Source organism: Molothrus ater, chromosome 6 (genome assembly GCF_012460135.2).
Source record: "Molothrus ater isolate BHLD 08-10-18 breed brown headed cowbird chromosome 6, BPBGC_Mater_1.1, whole genome shotgun sequence".
Taxonomy (NCBI): Eukaryota; Metazoa; Chordata; class Aves; order Passeriformes; family Icteridae; genus Molothrus; species Molothrus ater.
Window position 1 is genome coordinate 7,767,522 of NC_050483.2, and position 22,486 is coordinate 7,790,007.

General features: G+C 41.3%; 1 protein-coding gene across 1 annotated transcript in view; it reads left to right on the plus strand.

Moving 5' to 3' along the window:
* The window catches only part of ANO1 (anoctamin 1), a 71,199-nt gene that overhangs the window by 41,673 nt on the left and 7,040 nt on the right, over nt 1-22,486 (plus strand). Inside the window, exons 8-23 of the mRNA XM_036384847.2 lie at nt 2,094-2,149; nt 3,621-3,662; nt 6,687-6,751; nt 7,317-7,451; nt 8,667-8,827; nt 11,442-11,524; nt 13,143-13,154; nt 13,971-14,042; nt 15,898-15,975; nt 17,151-17,225; nt 18,643-18,844; nt 19,334-19,445; nt 19,612-19,669; nt 19,758-19,858; nt 19,981-20,126; nt 21,241-21,393. Of these exons, the coding sequence (XP_036240740.1) occupies nt 2,094-2,149; nt 3,621-3,662; nt 6,687-6,751; nt 7,317-7,451; nt 8,667-8,827; nt 11,442-11,524; nt 13,143-13,154; nt 13,971-14,042; nt 15,898-15,975; nt 17,151-17,225; nt 18,643-18,844; nt 19,334-19,445; nt 19,612-19,669; nt 19,758-19,858; nt 19,981-20,126; nt 21,241-21,393 (1,551 nt within the window). The remainder of the gene's footprint in view (nt 1-2,093; nt 2,150-3,620; nt 3,663-6,686; nt 6,752-7,316; nt 7,452-8,666; nt 8,828-11,441; nt 11,525-13,142; nt 13,155-13,970; nt 14,043-15,897; nt 15,976-17,150; nt 17,226-18,642; nt 18,845-19,333; nt 19,446-19,611; nt 19,670-19,757; nt 19,859-19,980; nt 20,127-21,240; nt 21,394-22,486) is intronic.

The window sequence follows — 22,486 nt, forward strand, 5'->3', positions numbered from 1 at the left end:
CCATGCTTTGACTTTTGTGTTGAAGTAACAACATACAATGCACAATTGTTGACTCCTAATATACACTAAAATTTGGTGTCCAGCCAGTATTAACAGAAGTGCTGTTCTCTGTAGCATGGGAAATTCAGATTATTCTGTGACTTTCGAGACCCTTTTTGAGTCTGATGCTGGATCATTTTCACTGGAAATTACATCTTTGGACTCTTGAAAGGGGAAGGTCACAGAGCTCAGTTTGAATTCTTGACTTGGAGTTGGTTTCTCAGTTGATTTTTTTTTTTTTTTTTTTTTTTTTGGCCAGTAAATGGGAAGCACAGCAGGGATTCATTGAATAGGGAAGACACGCATGTGTGGTAGTGTGTTAGGATTCCTGGATGGTTCTTCTACCTGAGACTGGCAAGGCCACACAATATTGCTAATAAAAATGCCATCAGGCCAACCCACCCAGCATGACTCAATCCGCTCCTTTGTGTTCCAGTGCTGGAATGCTGGGTTACAACCCAGCAGAGGCGGCAAACAGATTTAAACAAATACAGATAATGCTGCAGCATCACTGCCCAGCAGGAAAAAAGCAGCTGCCCAGGGGAACACTGCAACCTTTGTTATTTATTGGGAAAATTTTGTGACAATGTGAATCTGGCTTCACTTTTAAATCCAGATCTGTAGTAGAAGGGGACTATGTAGCTCTTCTCACAGCCCCAGAAAAATAATTTATCTGCTCACCAGTTGTGTCTGCCAGGAGTGGGGAAACATTTGCAGACAATTCATAGACCTCTATAATCTTAAATAGGGCTTTGAAAATTAATATCAGTATCTGCAAGATACTGAGCACTCCTGGAGCTGCTCCTCCAGCAGGTGATTAGTATCTCAAAAATGTTAATGAACTTGAACAATCCTCATTTCAAGAGCAATCAAAAATGACTTTACAGTGAGCTGGTTCCTGGTTCATAGTCACTGTTCCTTCATACCCAGTCCCACACTCTTTTCTTAGCCATGAGCTGATGGACAGCCTTGGAGCTCACCAGGACACCTCATTTTTCTTTTCTTTTTTTAAGTCTTTCCAAATCCTTCCCAATGCCAGTGGCCAGATTTATATATATACATATATTTTTTTTTTTCAGTTGGCATTAATCACCATTGCCCTGCACAAAGACAAGTGCTTGACTTAGCTCTGACTCAGCACCCAAAACTGGTTCATTCCATCCCCAAATGTATGTTCATGGGCAACATGATGCTTCCAGACGTGGTGAAGAGAATTGGAAGTAGCTCTATTAGAGCCAGCAGCTGCAGGAGGAAAGAACTTTAGGGAATTAATGAGCTACAGCCCTCTAAAGGCCCAGGTCCAGCCACCTTTGGGGATGGTGCTAGCACTCCTCCAAACTTCCACACCAACTCCTCCCTCTGGCCCCCAGTTAAGGAGTGACACCACCCCTGGGAAAGGCAGGACTCCTCCCAGTCCCTTGTGCCACAGACATTTAATAGATGAAGCACTAATTGCTTTCAGCCTCATGCATGTCACTAATAAACGGCTGTGTAAACAGGGAAAGGAGAGGGAAGAAAGAAGGAAACTGCCCTTTTAAATAAAAGACGAAAATGTGGTAAATATGGTAAGTATTATGCCAAGGTCTTCACAAAGGCTTTCCCTACAATTTCTCTGATCAATCTGAAACCTGAATTCAACACTTTGCGTGGGTGATGTGTGTGGATGTTGGTTTCCCTGTGCCATCAACTCCAGCCATATTCTTCTTGTGATCCAGCCTTCTGCTACACTTTCAAATCTTCAGGCTTGCCCTTAAATCAAACTGACTTTTCAGAAAATGTAATTTATTTTAATGACTAATTCCAAGTCATTGGCTTCTAATTCTTGATTCTCAAATATATATGACTTGCTCTTGCTCTCTGCAGTTTTCCATTTCATAAAATGAGTCATGTATAATAACCTATATGATTAAAAATGAAACTACATGGAAAGATGGCAGCAAAATCATTATCTGATCAAATGGCTGTTATTTTGAGGGAGATCTCCTGGAAGGATGATGAAGTGAGGCTGTCTAACCTTGAAATTATAAATAACTATTATGTCTTTATTTTTCAAGGGATCACCAGCCTGCTTGCCAATGGAGTTTACAGTGCTGCATATCCTCTGCATGACGTAAGTGATCTCGCAATATATTTTACACGTCTGCTGTCTGTCACCAAGAAATCCCTCATGTGTGACGTGTTGGTGGCATCATCCCAAACATGACTGACTTTCTTCTCACTTGTGTCATGACTGCAGTAACTTCTGCATGTTTTTTCCATCCCTCTGCTTGCTTTTAAGGGATTCCCCGCCTCTGTTCTACCTCTGATGATCATAAATTTGAATGTAACATTAGAAGAGTTGTTACAGTGTTTTAGCAAATTAAATTCTCCTGTTGTTTCCTGACCTTCTGCCCCCAAGATCTCTGGCACCAGTGCCAGAAACACATTTATTACCAGGGCACCAAGCAGCTGGTTCCCTTGGCCACATCTCCCTGTGGAGGTGTCAGTAGCTGTGTGTCCGTGCAACCAGGTCAAACCATAAGCAAGGATCTGATGTCACGTATTCCATGGGGCTGGATGTGGCTGGAGACCTTCCTGCTGGATGAAACTTGCTTCTGAGCAGCTCAGTGAGATGTCAAGGATGTGTTCAGCTGTAGTGCTCATCAGTGAGAGCCCAGGAATTCTGGTGGCACTCAAGACAAGCCAGGGACCCCCATCCTGTCAAAGGTGCACAGAGCTGGGTGCTGGTGTCCTTCTGATTTAGAGGTTCAGGGTGCAACTAGAACTGACAAGCACACACTCTTAGCCTGCAGAAAAGCTTGGCAGATGTCACAGGGGCTGCCTGTCACACTGCTCACGCCTGAGCTGAGTGTGAGTGCCCAAAGGCTGTGGAGCCCAGTGCTGGTTTTCTGGCCTGGGATTTGAGGGTGAAGTGTGTCTTCCTGGTTTTCTGCTCCCAACACTCACACTGGCTTTACATGGGACTGTGAGAGCTTTATCTTGGAGCACCCAAGAGCAGAGCAGTGTCTTTGTCTGCCTGATGTTTGTCATACATGTCAGGGCTCTCAAACCACAGCAGTGCTGTGTAGAAATCAAGACAGTAAGGTCAAATAAACTTCTCTTCCTGTTCTAGCCTCACATCTTTGGACAGCTGCTGATAGTCTTGTATAGAAGTTATTTATTGTTTTAGTTTGCTCAAAAAAGAGCTCCAAATTAAAACCTCAAATCTAATCAGCCCTGAGTGTTTGGAGAGTCTGGAGAGGGAGCAGCTCTCTCAGCTGGTTCCTTCTCTTTCAAGTGGACTGAGTTGAACCCCAAATACCATGGCAATACCGCATCCTTTCCCTGGACATTTTTAGGCCACCTTTATCACTTATTCATTCCTTTTCCCCCCATGACAGACACTATTGCTCTCTCCTAATGTGCCCGACGACAGAAGACAAAGTGTGCCGTGACAAATGGGCTCCTAAAATACAGCATTATTTTACAGATTGCTTTTTCTGGTTTTGATGCATTAAGTGAGTGGGAGACGTGGGTATGCAGGATCAGAGCAGTTCTTGGCACAAGCCGCTGGATGACGCAGATTTTCTCTCTCTTTAAAGGGTGACTATGAAGGTGAAAACGTGGAGCCCAATGACAGAAAAGTAAGTTGATGCACAGGGGGGTTTAACATCTTCACAAGAATCCCAGCCTGAAGAGTCACCTGTTGGAATCTGGATGTTTTTGCCAAAATCCCACAGAAAATGCTGCAAAAAGGCACTAAATGCCAAGCAGTTTAAGGAAAAAAGTGCTTAGCAGCATTTAAATTTGCCCAAATGTGGAAAGTATTGTGGATATGTATGAAGTACCCAGCTCAGTAATGATACATTTCATGCCACGTTGGTAAGAATATTGACATATGTTCAGATAATGGCATTTCAGGCCAGCTCTGATGAGAGTATGCTCAGTCATATTCTGCTATCTGTACTGGGCATAAATCCTGCTTCATTCCGTGGCATGAGGATCAGAATTGGAGGAGTGGGAGGCAGAGGCAGTTTATGCACATAAGCATGAAAGTGATTGGGAAAGATAAATATTGAATATTTTTTAGGAGTAAGAGGTCCTCCACAATGTTGTAACGTGTGCTCTGCAGCCAGAAGCTGTCCTGTGGGTGTATACTGAGGCATTGCATCACTTTTTGCTGAAGTTAATGCTTTAAATTGTGGCTTTATTGTCTGTATATGAAAAACATTTGTTCACTGTGGTAAAACAAGTAGAAATTATCCTAAGGAAGTACTTTTCCTAAGGAAGTAGGAAGTAGTACTTTATAGTAAGGAAGTATGAGCAAAAAACCAAATTTTCCACCCTTTGTGGAAACACTGATTTCTTAAATTCAAAATTAAGTGACTTCATCCTCCCCATCACACTTCCCCAAAGAAGGGTGTCTTTTGTCTGTGCATCAGACAAAAACTGAAGTGGAGAGGTGACAACCTCCTCAGTTCTCTCAGGAGGAGCTACTAAATTTGGGTGTTGTATATGCTGAGGTTTCAGTCCCAAAACTTTGCTTTCCTGTTTTTTTTCCCTGAATTTTTTTTTTTTTCTCCAAAGAAATGCTCTGAACATTCAGGTCATAGGAAAAGCAGATTTAAAGACCTTCAGGCTTTATACATAAAAATAGGTTCCAAAAATTGACAGTGTGCTGGTCCTTCAGGTGCAAATGGCTCATCAAAAGGCAGTGAATGTTATTTCCCTCCCTCTATTGATTTGTGTTAAAAATACCACACGTCTGTCTTTTCATTATTAAGTAACACATCACTCAACTAAAAATAGAATGAAAGTCCATGTTTTCTGGAAGTGTTCAGATTATCTTCTGCATTACTAACATCTCAAACCTAACAAATTCACTAATTTCACAAGTTCATTGTGTGTTTGGAAGTGTTTACCTTGGCTTTTGACTTTCAGTTCCATCAAGTAATCTTTTGGTGTGTTTTGGCATGTCTATTCTGGTTTCTTGAAGCTTTCTTTAATCTTATCCAGCACTAGGTCAGGCCTGTGCCTTTTTTAACAAGAAAATTAAAGATTTGAGGCCTAGAAATGAAGTAAATATTTAGGTCTAGTGTGCTGATCTCCTCTAATCATGTCTTTGAAGCTGTGCTTTGAATATCAGGCTGATAAATGTCAGGATAAATGAGATAATTCATTTGTACTTTAGGCACAAATCTGGTTTCAAGTTGCACAAAACTAAAACATGGCACAGATGCAAAATCTCCTTGGCATAGTGTCTTCCTGATATGGCTGACCAGCTTGGATCACAGAAAAGGAATCTAATTTCCAGCATAAACTTAGTTTTAAAGATTAAATTTAAATATATATATATATATATATATATATATAAAAGAAAGGGGCTTAGCTAGTGCTGCATGTGGATGTTGAGGTGTCCCAAATCATTGCTTCCCAGACACAGGCAGTTGGCCTTAAACCTTTGGAAAATGTGGTTGAAAGAAACCTAAAGCAGAATAAATATAAAATTTGCAAGAATGTTGCTTTTTAACAAAGGCCTGCTGTTAAGTTTCAGTTCCTGCCCTTACTGTTGTAAGGAAATTAATAATGATTCATGATTTTGGGTTGCAGAGGGGAAAACCTACATCCCATTTATATTTTTGACGTCATATTTCTGTAAAAGCTGAGACGTTGCTCTGTTGTTTTTTTTGGGTTTTTTAATGAGTCAAGCCATTTGTATGAGTACGGCAGTTCAGCTTGGAAAAATTCTCTGTTAATGGTTTGGCAGGAGAATTCCAAAATTGCTGTAGGAACATGGTTTGCTCTGGGACGTCCCTGTGATCAAATGTGAGCAGGAGGAATGGGCATGGGCAGTGGCCAGGCTCTGGAATACCCTTTTCTTTTTGCTGCATTTCACTGGAGACATGTAGGAGTTTGACATCTGTCAAGTTTCCCATGATAAAATAGCCTGGAGTTTAGGGAATAACATCCTGTTTGGTCAAAGAACAAGATCCATCCTGTTGCCCTCCCTGTACTGGTACTGGTTTCAGTCTTTGTTCCCCATTGAGTTTCATTTCTTGGTCACTCTGTTGGCTGAATTGAATGAGGGAGGTAAGTGAGGTTTGAGAAGCACTATTTATATATTTTACAAAATAGAGGACAAGTTGAAGGTCTCAGAGGAACCTATTTTTGTGAGGCATTCAGTTTTGCAAATCAGTAACGGGGATCATTGTTTTCCTTGGCCCACATCCTGACAAAAAGGAAGAGTGGAAATTGTTGGCTTCTTGTGGTTTAAAGCTGAAGAAAAATTTTAAATTGAGGCACCTCAGCCCAGCACCTCTTGCTGGATGCTGAATTATAGTGAAATGTCCTGAGGCTGTGTCAGGGGAGGTTGAGGTTGGATGTCAGGAGAAGGTTCATCCCCCACAGGGTGACTGGGCCTATGGATCACAAATCTGCTGTCCCTGTCTCTGCTGTAGGTGTCCATCAGTCCAGCTGCTGAAGGGCCTTTCAACGTGCTGGAATCCATCTCTCTGTTGGAGCATGCCAAACCATCACATTTACTTTTAATATTTAATTCAGGCTGCGTGTGTTGGGCCGAAACCCCGGCGTGGTGAGGCCTGCAGCGGCCAGGGCAGAACCCAGAGGTGCTTTAGCTCTCACCTTTCTCGTGCCTTTCTGTCTTCCAGCTCCTGTGTGAGGAGTGGGCGAGCTATGGAGTGTTTTATAAATACCAGCCCATCGACCTGGTGAGGTGAGAGTTCAGCCCTGGCTGTGGAGTTTCCATGGGGCAGAGATGAAGCTCTGCAGGGATGCTCGTGCCCCGTTCCCCTGGGGGGATGCTGCCCTCAGTGCCCCCTCACCCCGGGGGATTCCAGAGAATGGGAAATTCACTGGGAGAAAAGGAGCTTTCTGTGAGTTTAGAACATGCTGATATATCCCACACAGAGCGAAAGCTTGTGGGGGATACATTTTTAATTAATTTTGTTTGCTCATGATAAGACTCTCTGAGGAAAATGAAGTGCCTTTGGAAGAGAATTCACTCACAGGTCCAAAGATACCAATTTGCACAGCAGAAACACAGTGGGGGGAAAAAATGACCAGTGGGACAAACTTGTTTTCAGGGTGCCTGTATCTCTGGATGGACTCCAAGCATCATGAGAAAGAGAGTCCTCTGAGAAGAAAAAAATTCCCACAGGTCATCTTACTTTCTCCATGCCTAATCCAGATGTGATTCATAATTTTAGCCACGTTATATTTTAAGAAATAGGAAACATGTCTCTCTCATTTCTTTCTCTTTTTTTCTAAATGTATTTCAGAAAATACTTTGGAGAGAAGATCGGGCTATATTTTGCCTGGCTGGGAGTTTATACTCAAATGCTCATTCCAGCTTCAATTGTAGGGATTATCGTTTTCCTCTATGGCTGTGCTACTGTGGATGAGAATATACCCAGGTAAAATGGATGAGTAAATAGATTCTGCTGTTGGAGGGCACTTCAAGCTCAAAGTTGCCTTGCTTTAGAAATGTTTTGTCATTAATATCTAGGCCAAGCACAGTTGAAATTGGGGTTTCTTGTTGTTGGGTCTTGTCCTGTGCCACCCACATCCCTTCACCCCAGTCCCCATTCCCATCTGTGCCAAGTGGCTGTTGCAGCAGGATGGTTTGCTCCTAAAACTCTCCATCCTCACACTTCATCTTTTGGAAGCTGTGCTTCAAATTAATCCACCTCCACAGGCCCCCTGATCTCAGCTTCCAGTAAGGCACAGAGCTCTCCCAAGGGCACAGAGCAGCCCATTTCTATCTCATTAGCATTCATTGTTACTATTACTTGGGCAGTTTGCATTGATGTCCTAAAAATAATTCTTGGCCAGTTGCTCAGGTGGTTGGGATTTTTCCCAAACTCAGATCATTATGTTAAAACAAACCAGCAAAATTCTGCTAATGAGGGGGTTTGGTGCTTCCCAGCACAGAGTGCTGAGGAGGGCATTGTGTGACAGAGAGATGCATCAAGAATATACATCTCTCAAATAAGCTACTGTGATCATGTCAACAAAATCTGGATGTCCTCCTACTTTTAATCTTTCAGCAAGTTTTGTATTAAAACATTTTTAAAGCCCTCTGATTTTGCATTATTCGCCCTGCATGCATCATCAGCTGGAGATGCAAATTACATGGTTTGTACAACAAGCACCAGCCCTGAATAACAAAGCAGATAATGGGTACCAAAAAATAGATTTAATTTTTTTTTGTTCATTAAGACTGCTTTGTAGTGCTTCCAACAGTTGAAGAAAGTCAAAGGGAGGGTCACTGTTGCTATTTCACAGATGGAGCACAGAGGAGATAAATTGGTCGAACTCCAGTCTCTTGATGTTCAGCACTTCCCTTGTACCTTATCTATCACTGTAGATAAAACAAGAGTGTTTTATTTTATTTTTATTTATTTTATTCTGTAAGATCTTAGAGTAGAAAGCATAGAGCCTTATGGCTCTGGGGCAGGAAGGAGGGAGGGAGACAGCCTTACATGAGGATTTCAGCCCCTGCAGTGGTGTAGGATCGTATCCAATGATCCTACAGAAGCAGCTGCTGTCCAGAGAAGAAAAGATCACCAGAGCACAAAGCTGGACCCATACTGAACATGCTTTTCCCTTCTCTTGTGCCTTTGTTGCAGTATGGAGATGTGTGACCAGAGAAACAACATCACCATGTGTCCCCTGTGTGACAAAACATGCAGTTACTGGAAGATGAGCTCTGCTTGTGCCACTGCCCGTGCAAGTCATCTGTTTGATAACCCTGCAACTGTCTTCTTCTCAGTCTTCATGGCTCTCTGGGGTAAGGAAATCTATGCCTTGATGTTAAGCTTTTAATTATTAAAAATACAACGGAAGAAACAGAGGAGATAAAGCAGTATATTTATACACAGGCAGTAAATGATAAGAAGAATTTCTCTTTTTTTTTTCTTCTTTCTTTTTTCTTTTTTTTTCTTTCCCATGAAACTGTCACACCCAAATTTATATTCTGGACTGGAGGCTAAAATTCAAAAAGTTGCTGAAGCTGAATAGCAAATGAAATTGTTAAGCATCTGTCATAAAACTGCTGCGTGGTATGTCAAAATTTCATTAACGGGATTGCACAGCTTGCCAAAAAAAAAAAAATCTCTTTGCAGAGCCAGCTTCCACTTTAGAACATTACAGAAGAAATGTATTAATGTACTCTGGGGTTGAGGGGAGGGCTCTGGGGGGAAGTGTAATGGCCTTTAGCGTCTTCAGGACAAACCAACATTGATTCCTGAGTATGCTCCGAGATGCAATTAGGTTTATCAGCAGGCAGACATCATGCAAGGAGGCTGGGAAGAGGGAACAGTGGTGGAGAGGGATTTTTCCTGATCCTGATGCTGCCCTCATGCTTTGAGCCCTTTCTGGGCATGTCTCTGGCACTTGGGTCAAAATATGAACCCTCTCATGACATCTTTGTGAGGATGTCTTCAAAAGTGGTTATGGAGGGCTTCTCCCATCCCTGCTGGGAGAGGGATGGGGAACCTCCTTGCTCCAGGAATGGGCTCTGGGAGAGAGGAGCTTTGATGGCCACATATTCCCAGCAGCAGTGAGAGCAGCACAAGCCCCCCTGTACACCTCATTGTGAATTAACATTACCCATTCTGGATTATATTTCATCCTAATAATGCACCCTGAGTTTTTATCTCTTCCAGTTCATAGGGAACTATTTGTACATTACCATTCATCTGAACTGATTTAAGTACAATTCAGCATAATTTAATTTTCATTTTTGGCCAGGATCTGTGTTTGGGATAACATTGTTTTAGATGCAACACTGTGAGGTTATTATCAGGTACCACAAAGGAAAGTCAAGTGTCAGCTTTGGTCTCCCTCCATTTCCATTACTGGGAGCCCCACATGGATCTTGGTATGTTATCCTCTTGTTCAAAAAGTAAAAGTTTGCCTCCCTTTCCACAGCAAGCAACTATGGGTCTCTTCATCCAGTTTTTACACTCTTGTGCAAAGCAAGGCAGATTGGCAGTTCCAGATCCTGCACAAAATCTGAGAGGGTTTTGAAGTGGGATGTCAAACTTCTCAAGCTCCTTGGGGTCAACACAGTTTTATTGTGGCACAATCCCACATAGACCAAACACTGTTTCAAAAAGGTGTTTTTCAACTGGAAAACTAAGAACTTTCTCCACACAGATTTGAATTAGTGATGTTAAATTCATGTATGGTTGAAATAGGAAAGTGCAGGTGCTCATGGCAGAGCAGGAATGCAGCTGCCTGGCACCTTCCCCCAGGGCTCCCAGAGCAGGCCAGCATTCCAGACACTGTCCTTTCCTTTTGCTCTGCTGTAAGTCAGTGCCACGGGAGGATTTCCAGCAGCATCCCGGTCATGTTCCATATCTCTGGCTGTAAATGGAAGCTGCAGCCCCCAGCCAGCGGGAGAACTGTGAGGAGAGGAGAGGCAACGCCGGGTCCCTGAGACAAGGACCCTCCTCAAGACACAGCTCTGGCCACCCTGATTGACAGGAAGCCTGTGGCTTGTGAAGGGGCTCAGCTGTAGCTTTTCCACATGAAAGTTTCGCTTGGAAGGCGAATGAATGTCATGGCCCCAGCCTGGCTCCAGTCAAGAGGGTGTCCTTTCCTCTCTGTTCAACTTTGTTACCCTCTCCCTGCCTCTGTTTTTTCTGGATATGAATGTTTCTGAGCACATCTGTTAATACTCACTGTGGGAAGCTCCCCTGGGAACACCATTTCTTGGTAGACTTGCCTCTTTCATAATCACTTATTTATTATACAACACTGGTGTATTCCCAGCATCTAAATATGTCCTCTGAGAACTCGCTCGGTCTCAGGGGCAGATAGACTGATATAGACTGGGATCATTCATGGGGAATCGAGAATTGTTTTAGCGAGGTTTTTTCCTCTGAGCCTTCTCCATCAAAAAGAAAATGGCTGGGTTTCTAATGATTAAAACTCTTAAAGGCTTCCTCTTTCACACTTCCACAAGATTGTTTGGGTTTGAGTGTGATGATTACAGCCAATCACTCTATTGTGACCACGAGGTGGATGTAATTATAATGATATAAAAATGCTTTATCTTGATATCCTTGAGCCATCATTCCTATTTTGTACAGATAAGATTCAGGTTTTTTGGACTCACAAATGAAACAATACACAGTTGAAGACCAATAATATAATTAGTCACACATACAAATATTTAAATAAGTTTGGCTGCCTGGCTTTCTTAGACCCCTTAAAAATTGCAGGCATCTTCCTACATGAAGCTGTGGATGTAACAAGTGCCCTTTTTTCAGCTCACCTGGATAAAACATTTGCTCCTGGCACATCAGTGTTTCCCAGCCAGACCTGACTGTTGAATGAAAGGAAACAGAAATGAAGTTATGTGGTAATCTGTGTTACATGTTAAACTGTTGTTTCAGCTGCCACCTTTATGGAGCACTGGAAGAGAAAACAGATGCGCCTCAACTACAGGTGGGACCTGACTGGGTTTGAAGAGGAGGAGGTTTGTCCCTTCAGTTCTGACTCTTTGCTTTCAACCCTGCTGTTGCCCTGACCTTACAGACTTTGCCTCATGTTCCTGGGAGGGTTCCATCCTACAGGAGGAAGGAAAATCCCTATACGTGAAGCGTTTGAGGTTTTTGTAGCAAAGGCATGACTAGTCCGGTCCTGTTGCCATGGGAACATAATTGTATAGCCACAAAATGTGAATTCTCTTTTCCTTTTTGAAGTGTGGGGTCACACCTAGCAGTGTAGGCATGGAATATACAGCTCAGACCTTCTGCTGGGCTGAAGTCAGGGTGCCAAGAGCCAAGGACCTCATTCATCACACACTGCTGTAAATCAGAAATGAGTGCATTGGAGCTGATAAAGTTACAGTGCTGTAAAAAAAGCACTGAAAAATTCCTGTTAACTTTAACGATGCAGGATCAAGCTCTGACTTGGAAAACACCTCAGAAAGCATTGCCAGACATGTGGGCTTGAGGCATGGAGAGGGACACGGTGTGGAGGTGGTGGAGTTTTTTGCAGTAGCTGAAAAAAACGTAATACCTCTGGCCAGGTTTATTCTAAATCTGCTGAAGAGCATAAAGGAGAAAAGGCCCAAATCTGTATGAAAAAAAGACCTTCAAAATCAATGAAGTTTTAAAAAGAGAGGAGAGAAAATCCTCAGTCAGCTGAGAAACTGCTTCCCACCTTTTTGGCTTTGATTTTGCCACTTTACAGAAAATAAAGGAGACACCTTCCCAGAGCAGAGCACAGTCCCAGCCCCCAGCCTTGCCCTGCTGCTGTTATTAAAAGAAGTATGACCTCCCTTGTCACGTCTCTAGATGTCCTAAATAGATACACAACAAATACTGCTCACGTGAAACACAAACCTCAGCAGCCCTTCCTGGCTTTGACACCCTGCAGCTCGCTGAGCCTGGCACAGCCATCCCTCCCCTCGCCCCCAGAGCCTTTCCGTAGGAATTATCTCCCCTTAATATGTTTATCTCCTCCAAAATATATTTAGGCACCCTGTGCCAGCAGCTTCTACACCGGTCCATACCTATTTACTGAGGGAGAATATAGGGATTTATTTGCTGGACACTATATGCTCCTTTATTTTTGGTAACTTGTTAGCATCCATGAAAGTGAAGAGGATTAAGTGTATCTTTTCAATGGCAGCTTCATGTCTGAGTCCAGAGCTCTGCACAGCCAAACCAGCAGCTGTCAATTCCATATATTTTATTCTGTGTTTTTGCTGGTCACTGATAAATAATACAGTCATGGGTTTTTCACAGGATTCAAGGTTCTCCTGTTGCTGATCTGGGGGAAACTTAAGCTAGAATCATGTTAAACAGTCTGAGTTTTGAGTGAAATGCTAAAGCACAAACTATCTCATTTTCTGGTGTTTTTAGGGATGCCAGGTTCACACAATGCTTGCAGTAATGTTAATTAATATAGAATATTAATAGACTGGGTTTTCTCCAGTAGTGTCTAACCATCCACTGTACCTATGTTTGTTTCATGTAACTTTTAATATATAAATACAATATGACCTGGAACAGTTCAGTAATCAAATTTTTGTTTATTTGTTTTTTGTTTTTTCTTGTTTTTCGTGGTTTTTTTCTGGTTTCCTGAAGGAGGCAGTCAAGGTTTGGAAAACATTTTTTTTTTTTCAAATCGCTCCTACCTTTTTTATTCCATGTCTACTGATGAATGCCATCTTTTGATCTCCATTTCTCCTTTTTCAAGCATCAGATTTTCTTTGGAATTCCCACTGATTGCTTTGCCTTTACACCCTTCCCCTCTCCACTTGTTCAGACTTTTTTCAGCTCCGTTCTGTTTCCCATCCAATGCATAATTTTGAATTCTAAACTCCTTTACGAATGCGTAATTGTCGGGAATTCTGAAGCCATGAATCTTCCTCAGTCTTTTGGCCGTCTCTTACTTTCAAGTGTTTCCTGCACCTTCTCCTGCAATGCAGACAGAGAATCTGTGGATGCTGTCTCAGACAGAATTAGGGGAACACCCCAACTGACCATTTTATGGGATCCCAAAGACAAGTATTTTGCATACTTACAGCAGAAAATTAATGCTCTCATGAACTGAGGATCACTGAAATTAGTTAATGACATTTACCTTTTTTCAAAAATAGAGGTAGCTAAAATCCAAGCATCATGAGCTGTGCTCTCTGCAGGTTGTGCTGCATATCTCATCTATTAAATGTCATCTACACAGCACTGCACATTGCTGTCCAAATCGTTCTGCAGCTGCTCCTATATTCACAGACTTAACATTTTTTTAATTATAGTCAACTATCATTGACATGAATGACATACCAAGTGAATTGGAACTCAATTAGAAAACTCAGAAATCATCAGGAAACCAACCTGCAGAGAGTTCATCTGTAGCTGATAGAGAAAATAAGTAATCTTGCTTTTTTTTACTAAATATGACTTCTTTCACAGGACCATCCAAGAGCAGAATATGAAGCGAAAGTTTTAGAAAAATCATTGAGAAAAGAACACAAACATAAAGAGGTATGGTAAAAATATTCATTTGTTTCACTTATGAAAAAGAAGGTTGTTACAGCAGGCAGTGACCTAAGACTAATAAATAGGTAAAAAGTAGTCAATGCTCACTGTGTTTAAGTTCCAGGTGTCTTCTTCCACACATGAGACGCTCGGGGTCTGCCAGGCACAAGACCTGATTAAATCTAGAAATGACTTTACTAATTAGATTCAGGAGTGTGGCTCAGAGAGACTAACAGAGCCTCATCAAAGAGGTGCTCCTCTAACACTAATAAATCAAGTTTGAGAAAACTGTAACAAACCATCTTGTTCTGTGCAGTAAAAGTACCTAAAGCCTCTCAGGAGAAGTTCTCTGTCTTGCTGGACTTTCTCTGCAAATAAAAATATTAACGAAGAGTACTAACTCCAATTTCCACGCCAAATTCCAGCTTTGGCAATAACTTTCTGCCTTTTAAAACCACAGCTTCTCCTTTTATCCCACTGAACGAGGCAGTGCTCACTTATGCTCTGAACTTGCTCTTTATGTCACTGTGAGAAAGGTGCTGCCTGTCACCCCAGGAGCACCTGCCTCTTGCCAAGAGATGGTGCAATCCCTGCAAGCAGCTTCCCTGCCCTTTCACTGGAGCTGGAATTCCTTTCCTGTCAGCAGCAGAACTACTTGGGAAAGCTCCTTTCTCCCCTGCACACTGATGCCCCCATCCTACCTGCGGTTATTCCCCCTTCAGTGCAAGGAGTGAGCCATTTGTGTGCCGTGGTTTTATTGAGAAAAGTAAAAACTCCAACATAAAATTTGGCAGAATTTCCTCTCTTGTGTCTCTTGCCAGTGGCACCACAACATGGAACCATTCCCTAAATTGGGATTTTATGACAACCCTGTGAAAATACAACTGCAATAACATTTACACTCTTTAGGGGAGCACATAAAGATGGATGTTAAAGTAAATTTATACCTGAGTACCACTGGGCCACTCTTAACAGATGCTACAGAGCTGCTGGTGGTATGTTCCCAATAATCTATAGAATGCTGTATGTAAGTGGTTCAGGGCCATAAGCAAATCAAATCCCTTTTTAAATCCCTTGCAGAAGAAAAACAGTTTGGGTTGCTGCACTATGATAGGCTGGGTAAAGGATTTTGGATACAGACTTTACTGTATTCCACTAAAAACCTGTAACTTGCTCTACTTTTGAGTATAATCAAAATTTGTGTCTTAAATGTGGAAGACTAATTAGACAACTAACGAATGGTGGCTCTCTAATATTGGAGAATGAAAGCTGAGCAATTAAGAAAGGATTTTTTTTTTTTAACCAGACTATTTATAAGTTTTTGGGCTGTGTTCAATTTGGATGTTACTAATTTGGGAAACGTGAGAAAAAGAGGTTTTTTCTGAAAGACTTGGTGGCTATCTTTCATTGGGATCTAGTGTGTTAAAGTTCAAATTCAACAGTTGTAACACTTGGAAACCTTCTTAAAGAAAAAATATCTAAAGCTAAACCAAAATTGCTTATAGCTTTTTCAAGAGGAATGTAATTTTAAAAAAACAAAAATTAAAGGAAAAAAAAATCTGCACATTTTTTTACACCTCATAAAATTGAAAGCAGAGCACAATCCTATATTAAAAAGGGAATATCATTTGCAGGATTGCCTGATGTTCCCTAGGATTTGGGGCAAGCATTTATCTTTTGCTGTTATATCTTATTAACTTAAAGCTGAAACACAAAGCCTTAACCAAGCTAACAGAGCATTCACTTGTGCTAAAGTGCTGTGTCAGTAGAGAATATGGAATTAATTACTGGAATTAATTGAGCAGTGCTTTGTAGTGCCATATTTCCCAACCCTTTTCTGTTTCCTTTGACTGCCCATCAGAAGCACCGATATTTTCCAGAAGAGACAGCAAACAAATGGAGACAAAGAGTTAAGAAAGTCATGGCTGGGGTGAAATTGGTTCTTTTTATACAAACTTATGAAGAAACTCAAATTATGAGTAATTATGGAAGACACAAATCAATTTGGTTTTGGCTGTTGAACCTTTGTTTAATATTCACATTCAGTTCTGGGTTTCTTCCCCTTCCTTGCCTCATTCCTTCAGCATTTTTTGGGACACTGCTCCACAAGTTGGGAATGGCACTGCATGGCTAATCTTAGATTTCCCATCCTGGATGTTATGTTTTGCAGAGGAGCATGGGCCATGTGCTGAAAGAGCTGCTTGCACTTCCCTGAGACAATGTGCATGTCATAAAAATAGAATTTGAGCAATATTTTTATGTGCATTACAATGTGTGCATCATCTTCTGAGATGTTCCTTTTGCTGTTGATTTTCTGTGTTTCAAAACAATTCCGGGCATCCAAGTTTGTGAAGGACTCCAAAGGAGCAAAGCTCTTCTAAATGAATGTTTTGTAGCCAAAATTCAGGCAGTGGCTGATTGACTGGTTTTAGGGAATTCAGAGAATATACAGAGTTGTTATATAGAAAATAACAAAATGGTTTGGGTTGGAAAGGATCTTTAGATCACCTCATTCCAGCCCCCCTTCTATATTCCTATTACTGTAGTCCATTGAATACCATAGGAATAGCCAGGTAAAATTAAAAATCACTCATTTCAAATGAATTTTAACTCTTACCACACACCAAAACTTAATCTTCCCTGTCAACTGAGTGTTCACCTTGGAGCTACTCTGTAGCATGAATTAATTCAATACGTAAATCTGTATTTCAGTAGAGCCAGTGGTGCAACAGCAGAGCTGCAAATATTAACTGTGGAAGGGGAGAGGAAGGAGGGGGATTTTTGTAGGGAAAGCAAAAGAAAATATTTAACAGCAAGAGAGACCTTACTTCATGGTTTATGACAACCTATTTGCATGTTTCCTTCAAAAAGTACACAGAAAAATCTGGTTTATTTATACTCCCAGCACAGGCCCTTAACCAGTCTGAACCTGTATACGGAGTAAACAATTTGCCTGTGTGGAATTGTGACTGTAAACACTGTGTCTGCATCTTCTAACTGGTCGTGGTTTTGCCAGCCTTTTCTTCCCCCTCTCTGTTTTCATCACATGTGCAGAATGGCACTCTCCTTTATCAAATGTACCTTTTTTCTTTTCCCCACCAAAAAACAATTTAGACGGATAAAGAGAAGCTGACATGGAAGGACCGTTTTCCAGCCTATTTAACCAATTTTGTTGGCATCATCTTCATGGTAAGCATCACCTGGCAAAGCTTTAAATTTTTTGTTACTGAACCATTGTCTGGAAGAGAAGTGATAGGAAACTTTATCAGATGGATGTAGTTCAAAATGGTTTTTTTTCCAGTGGAAAAATTGAAGCATTTTATTGGTTTATGATCTGAAATCCTTGCAAGCGCTTGAATTTCTGCTTTGCTGTCTTTTTCCAATAAAGACAAAAGAATACTAAACTAGGGGAGGGGAAAGTGAGGGCACAGAAATGGAAATTCCCACACCATTGATGGGATGAAGCCTAAAAAGTACAGAGAGCCCTCTCAGAAAGTAGATACCAACATCATTTTTATAATCAAACTTTAGAAAATAACCGATGTTGCCAGCTGCAATCATAATTGCAATGTTTTTAATAAATCAGTCAAATTTGGAGCTATACCATCTAACAGAATTGCAAACAGAGCACTTAATTCAAGGAAAAGGTAAAATAATGATGAGAACAGCCTTCTTCCATTTGCTGATAAAGCATCAGCATTTAAAACAAATGTTGACAGAAACAATAATAATTCAAGTCATGGAGCAGATTGGCAGATACAGTGAAAAAAGCTTAAACCCTTTCCAAAGGTAGAATTTCCCAGACTAAGTCAATTATTTTGGTTTTTTGGTGTAGGGATTTTGGTTTAGGGTTGAATTTTTAAATATTTCTATTTTCAGAGAACAGAAATGCAACAAATCTCATATGCTCAGCTGAAGAATCCAGTACCTTTTGAGAATCATGTTTTAAAATCATTCCTTTATTTAAGCAATGAAAAATTGAGAGAGATTTTACTGTGCCAGGAAGTGTGTTGATTTAATCAGATTTAATATCAGTTTGTGATTATGAGAGCACAGTTAACCTGTCTAAGGGATTTGAAGGCTGGTGTGTAGAGTAAAGCTGAAATACTCCATTGTTTCAAATGGAGTATTTGTTTCAAATTTGGAGTATTTGTTTCAATTAAACAATTTTTTTTTGTTTATCACAAAGGAAAGACCATGTGTATATGCTGCTGGTGTCAGGGTTGAAAGCCCTAATGCTTTTCATATTAGTATTTATATTAATTACAATTATTACTTATATTCATTAGTAATACATAGTATTTTAGAATTTATTAATTCTAATAGGTAGTATTTTTAATGCTGCTAAGCATGGAGTTTACATTTAGGTGCCTTTAAAAAAAGAAACCTTTTGCCTACTATTGTAGCATCACAGTGCCATTCTTTTTCCTGTGATTTTCAGGTAAAAAAGGGGGCTCCTTTCCCACAGTTCATCAAGGCCTTAATGCAGTTTTGGGTGGACTTGGGGTGTGGCCCAGAGGTCCCATTTTTAAGGTTATTTCTAAATCCCAAACAAAGCGCTGGAAGGCAAACCTTCGGTAAGGTTTTGAGCGGTTCTTCCTGGCAGGTTGGGCTGACGTTCGCCATCGTGTTCGGGGTGATCATCTACAGGATCTCCACGGCCGCCGCCCTGGCCATCAGCTCCACACCCTCGGGGCGCTCCAGCGTCCGCGTCACCGTCACCGCCACCGCCGTCATCATCAACCTGGTGGTCATCATCATCCTGGACGAGGTGTACGGCTGCATCGCCAGGTGGCTCACGCAGATCGGTGCGTTGGAGCCCTCAGCTCACCACCAGGGGGTCAAATCTGAGCACCCAGATCACTGGGGCTCATGATTAGGCACATTTGTGCCTAAAATTCCACTGTGGAACTTTTTTTTTTTTATTACTACTATTATTATTATTATTATTTCCAAGAAATTGTCGGTAACCAAAGGTCCAGAAATCTTTTCAGGTCAAGTTTTTGTGCACCTACAAATGATTGTTGTGAAGGTCAGGCAGGTGTGGAACAAAATTGGAATTGCCATTGTAATGTGTCTGACTGGGATCCTCAGCAGACTGACCACTGACCTCAGTGCAGCCATACTGCTTTTATACACATATATATATAGCACTATACATATCTATCCCTTTGTTTAAAAGGTGGCTTTTAAACAAATGATGTGATGTTCTCCAAAACCCACATTTATAGGATCTTGAAATGTTTCCAGGTAGGATAATTCCTTAACGTTTCTCATCCATGTCCCATTGTTTCCAGAGGTACCAAAGACCGACAAGAACTTTGAGGAGCGGCTGATTTTCAAGGCTTTCCTGCTGAAGTTTGTCAACGCCTACACCCCCATTTTCTACGTGGCTTTCTTCAAAGGCCGGTGAGTGATGGAAGGGCTGTTCAGGGTTTCAGCTTCTTGGAGGCCTTTTCAGGACTAAGCATTAGGTAGTCCCACTCAGAGACATGGAGTACGACATAAATTACTTTAGGAATCAAATACTGAAAGTATAAAATCTGTCTGATGTTTTTAACTCATTGTGCCCTAGATTTGTTGGACGTCCAGGAGACTACGTCTACATTTTCCATTCCTTCCGAATGGAAGAGGTAATTGAATTTCTATCCTGTTTGGGATCATATTGGATGGATGGGGTAGAGGAGATGTTCTGACTGACCTTTCTTCTGTTCACCCCAGTGTGCCCCAGGAGGTTGCCTGATGGAGCTGTGTATCCAGCTCAGTATTATCATGTTGGGCAAGCAGCTGATCCAGAACAATTTGTTTGAGATTGGCATCCCGTAAGTAGCAACTTCTGTGCTTTCTTATTTTAATTATTGTGCCTGGCAATGCAAAACAACTGAGAAATGAGCACTGAGTGAGCAGAATGGAGTGCTCAGCAAATTGTCTCCATTTCCCTCAGAAAAATGAAGAAGTTTATACGATACCTGAAATTGAAGCGTCGGCGTTCTCTAGACCATGAAGAGCACATGAAGAAAAAGCAGCGCTATGAAGTGGACTATAACCTCGAGCCTTTTGCTGGACTCACCCCTGAGTACATGGAAATGAGTGAGTGAGGTGGAAAGAAGGCATTTTAAACCGTAATTATTGTGACTAATTGGGATGGAGAGCTGAGCTTTTTGAACTGTACATTCAGCAGACAGTGGATATGAGGTAACTGAATTATTAACATGTGCAGTCTTGGACTGGAGCATGTTTCAGCCACCCCTGGCTGCTGGAGGGCTGAATTGTGCTCTCTGCTGTTTGCAAGCCCTTACTTTAGAATGATATTTTAGATATTTTCTTTCAAGCCATGTAACACATCCCTGTCAAGTTTCAAATGCAAATGATTAAGTGGCATCTACTTGAGATTGTGAGGCATATTTTACCATCAGTTGAACCCTTCACTGGAAATAAGTTAGTTCAGATTTGATTATTTCTACACCAGAGTCTTTTATCTGATATCTGAGCTAAATCTTCTGAGAGCAGTGCATGCCTGTAGACCTGGTTGTACTTGACAGATCGCATAGAATTTTTTTTCAAGTAGTATCTTATGTTGAGTGAGAGAAATTAGAATATCTGGTGACCTTGATGTTCAGAGTACTTGAAGCAGATGGGAATTCAGTGGGACAAACTGAATGGCCATGCTGCCAGTTCCTAAAAATAAGAAAAGATGCTGTTACTGAGATCAGCATTTGAAAGTAACAGGAGAAAGATGGGCACTGGCAGTACCAGGATGAGCATGACATCCATACAAAAAGCAAATATGATCCCAGGTTATAGGAAGCAAGTTATTCCTGGCAGAGGCAGGAATCAGCCATGTCCTTTCCAAAGCTTCCAGCGAAGGCCAAAAACCTGCCAGGTAGAACATGGCAAGTTTAGGTCACTGCCATAATCCCACTCCTTCAGGTGACCCTGTGCCAGATTTGCCCACGGAAAAATTGTTTTAGGAGCTTCCCCATCCTTCTGGTTACTATTGCCTTGCCTTTTACAAGGTGACAAGTGGCCCTTCCATACCCAAATAGAGCAGCCATCATGCAAACTGTGGCTGGCACAGAAAATGGGATTGAATCTCCCAGAAGTCATCACCTCATCAGAATTTAGGGGCTGGCACCGATGTGGTGATGGGTGCATTTGGTAAATAATGACAACAGGCACTGAAATGTTTTCTTTTTCTTTCCAGTTATCCAGTTTGGGTTTGTAACTTTGTTTGTTGCCTCCTTCCCACTGGCACCTTTGTTTGCTTTATTGAACAACATCATTGAAATCCGTCTGGATGCCAAAAAATTTGTTACTGAGCTGAGGAGACCGGTAGCAGTGAGAGCAAAGGATATAGGTAAGTGGATATTGTTATTGTATCCCTGTTTGTTTATTCCTGGATTGATGGCAGGATATTGTTATGCTGAGCTAGTTTCAATAACAGGGAGATATTTATAGGAAAAGTCAAAACATTCAGCTGTGGCTTACCTGTGAATTGTCATAATTTATTGAGGCTTTAGCTTTAAAATAGGAAGACCAAAACTTTAAATTCAGATGAATATTTCATTAAGTAAATATTGCCACTTTTTAAATCAAAAATTATCAATAGTAAAATATCTCACATGGTTCTGACATCAACAGCCCTTCCTGGCAGTGCAGTTTTTGTGCAGAAGCAAAAATTTCCACATTTAACAACTCTGCACTGGCCTCAGAAATATCCTTGGAAATGAGAGGAGACTCAAAAGCCTGTGGGTAGATGGATCCCTTTGTCCCTTCTCAGCAGGAAGGTGGGAAGGGTGTGAACTGCAGTGGATGGAGCTGGAGCTGGGCTCTGTGGTGTGTGGGGACAAGAGCCGAGTCCTGCCCTTACAGGGGGCTCACACCTATGGGTGTTTGTAATGAGGGAGCTGCTTCTCCCAAATGCTGCTTACTTATGAATCAAAAGCTCATTAAAATAAAAATAAAAGTAGAAATAAAATAACTGTCCTTGTTACAGAGCCAAGCAGCAAGAGCAGAAGTTTATCTGTTATTAAACTCTAAGTTCATTCTACTGCACTATAGGCAGAGTTTTTCCTTGGGCTCATCCTTGTGCCTAGGATCATCCTAGACTTGAAGGACACATCATGTTTTGCCATGACTTTGCTTTGGGGGTGTTTTGTTGTGGCTCCCTGATTTGATGCTGCAGGTTCAGATTGCTGGTGGAATTGATTGGGAGATGTTGACTTTTTTGATTGTGGTGGGGGTTTGATTATTTTTTTTTATTTGTTTCTGAGAATGTGTTAATCGCAATTCATTGCAGTTCAGTCCCATTCTTCAAAACCTGTAAAAAAAAGGTGCCAAAACATAGTTGGGCTCCTTTTCCTTACAAGCCATTAAATTAATTTTTTATAATTTGTTCTTTTTCTATTTAAAATATAACTAGCTCAGCACAATCATACATGCTCCTAACT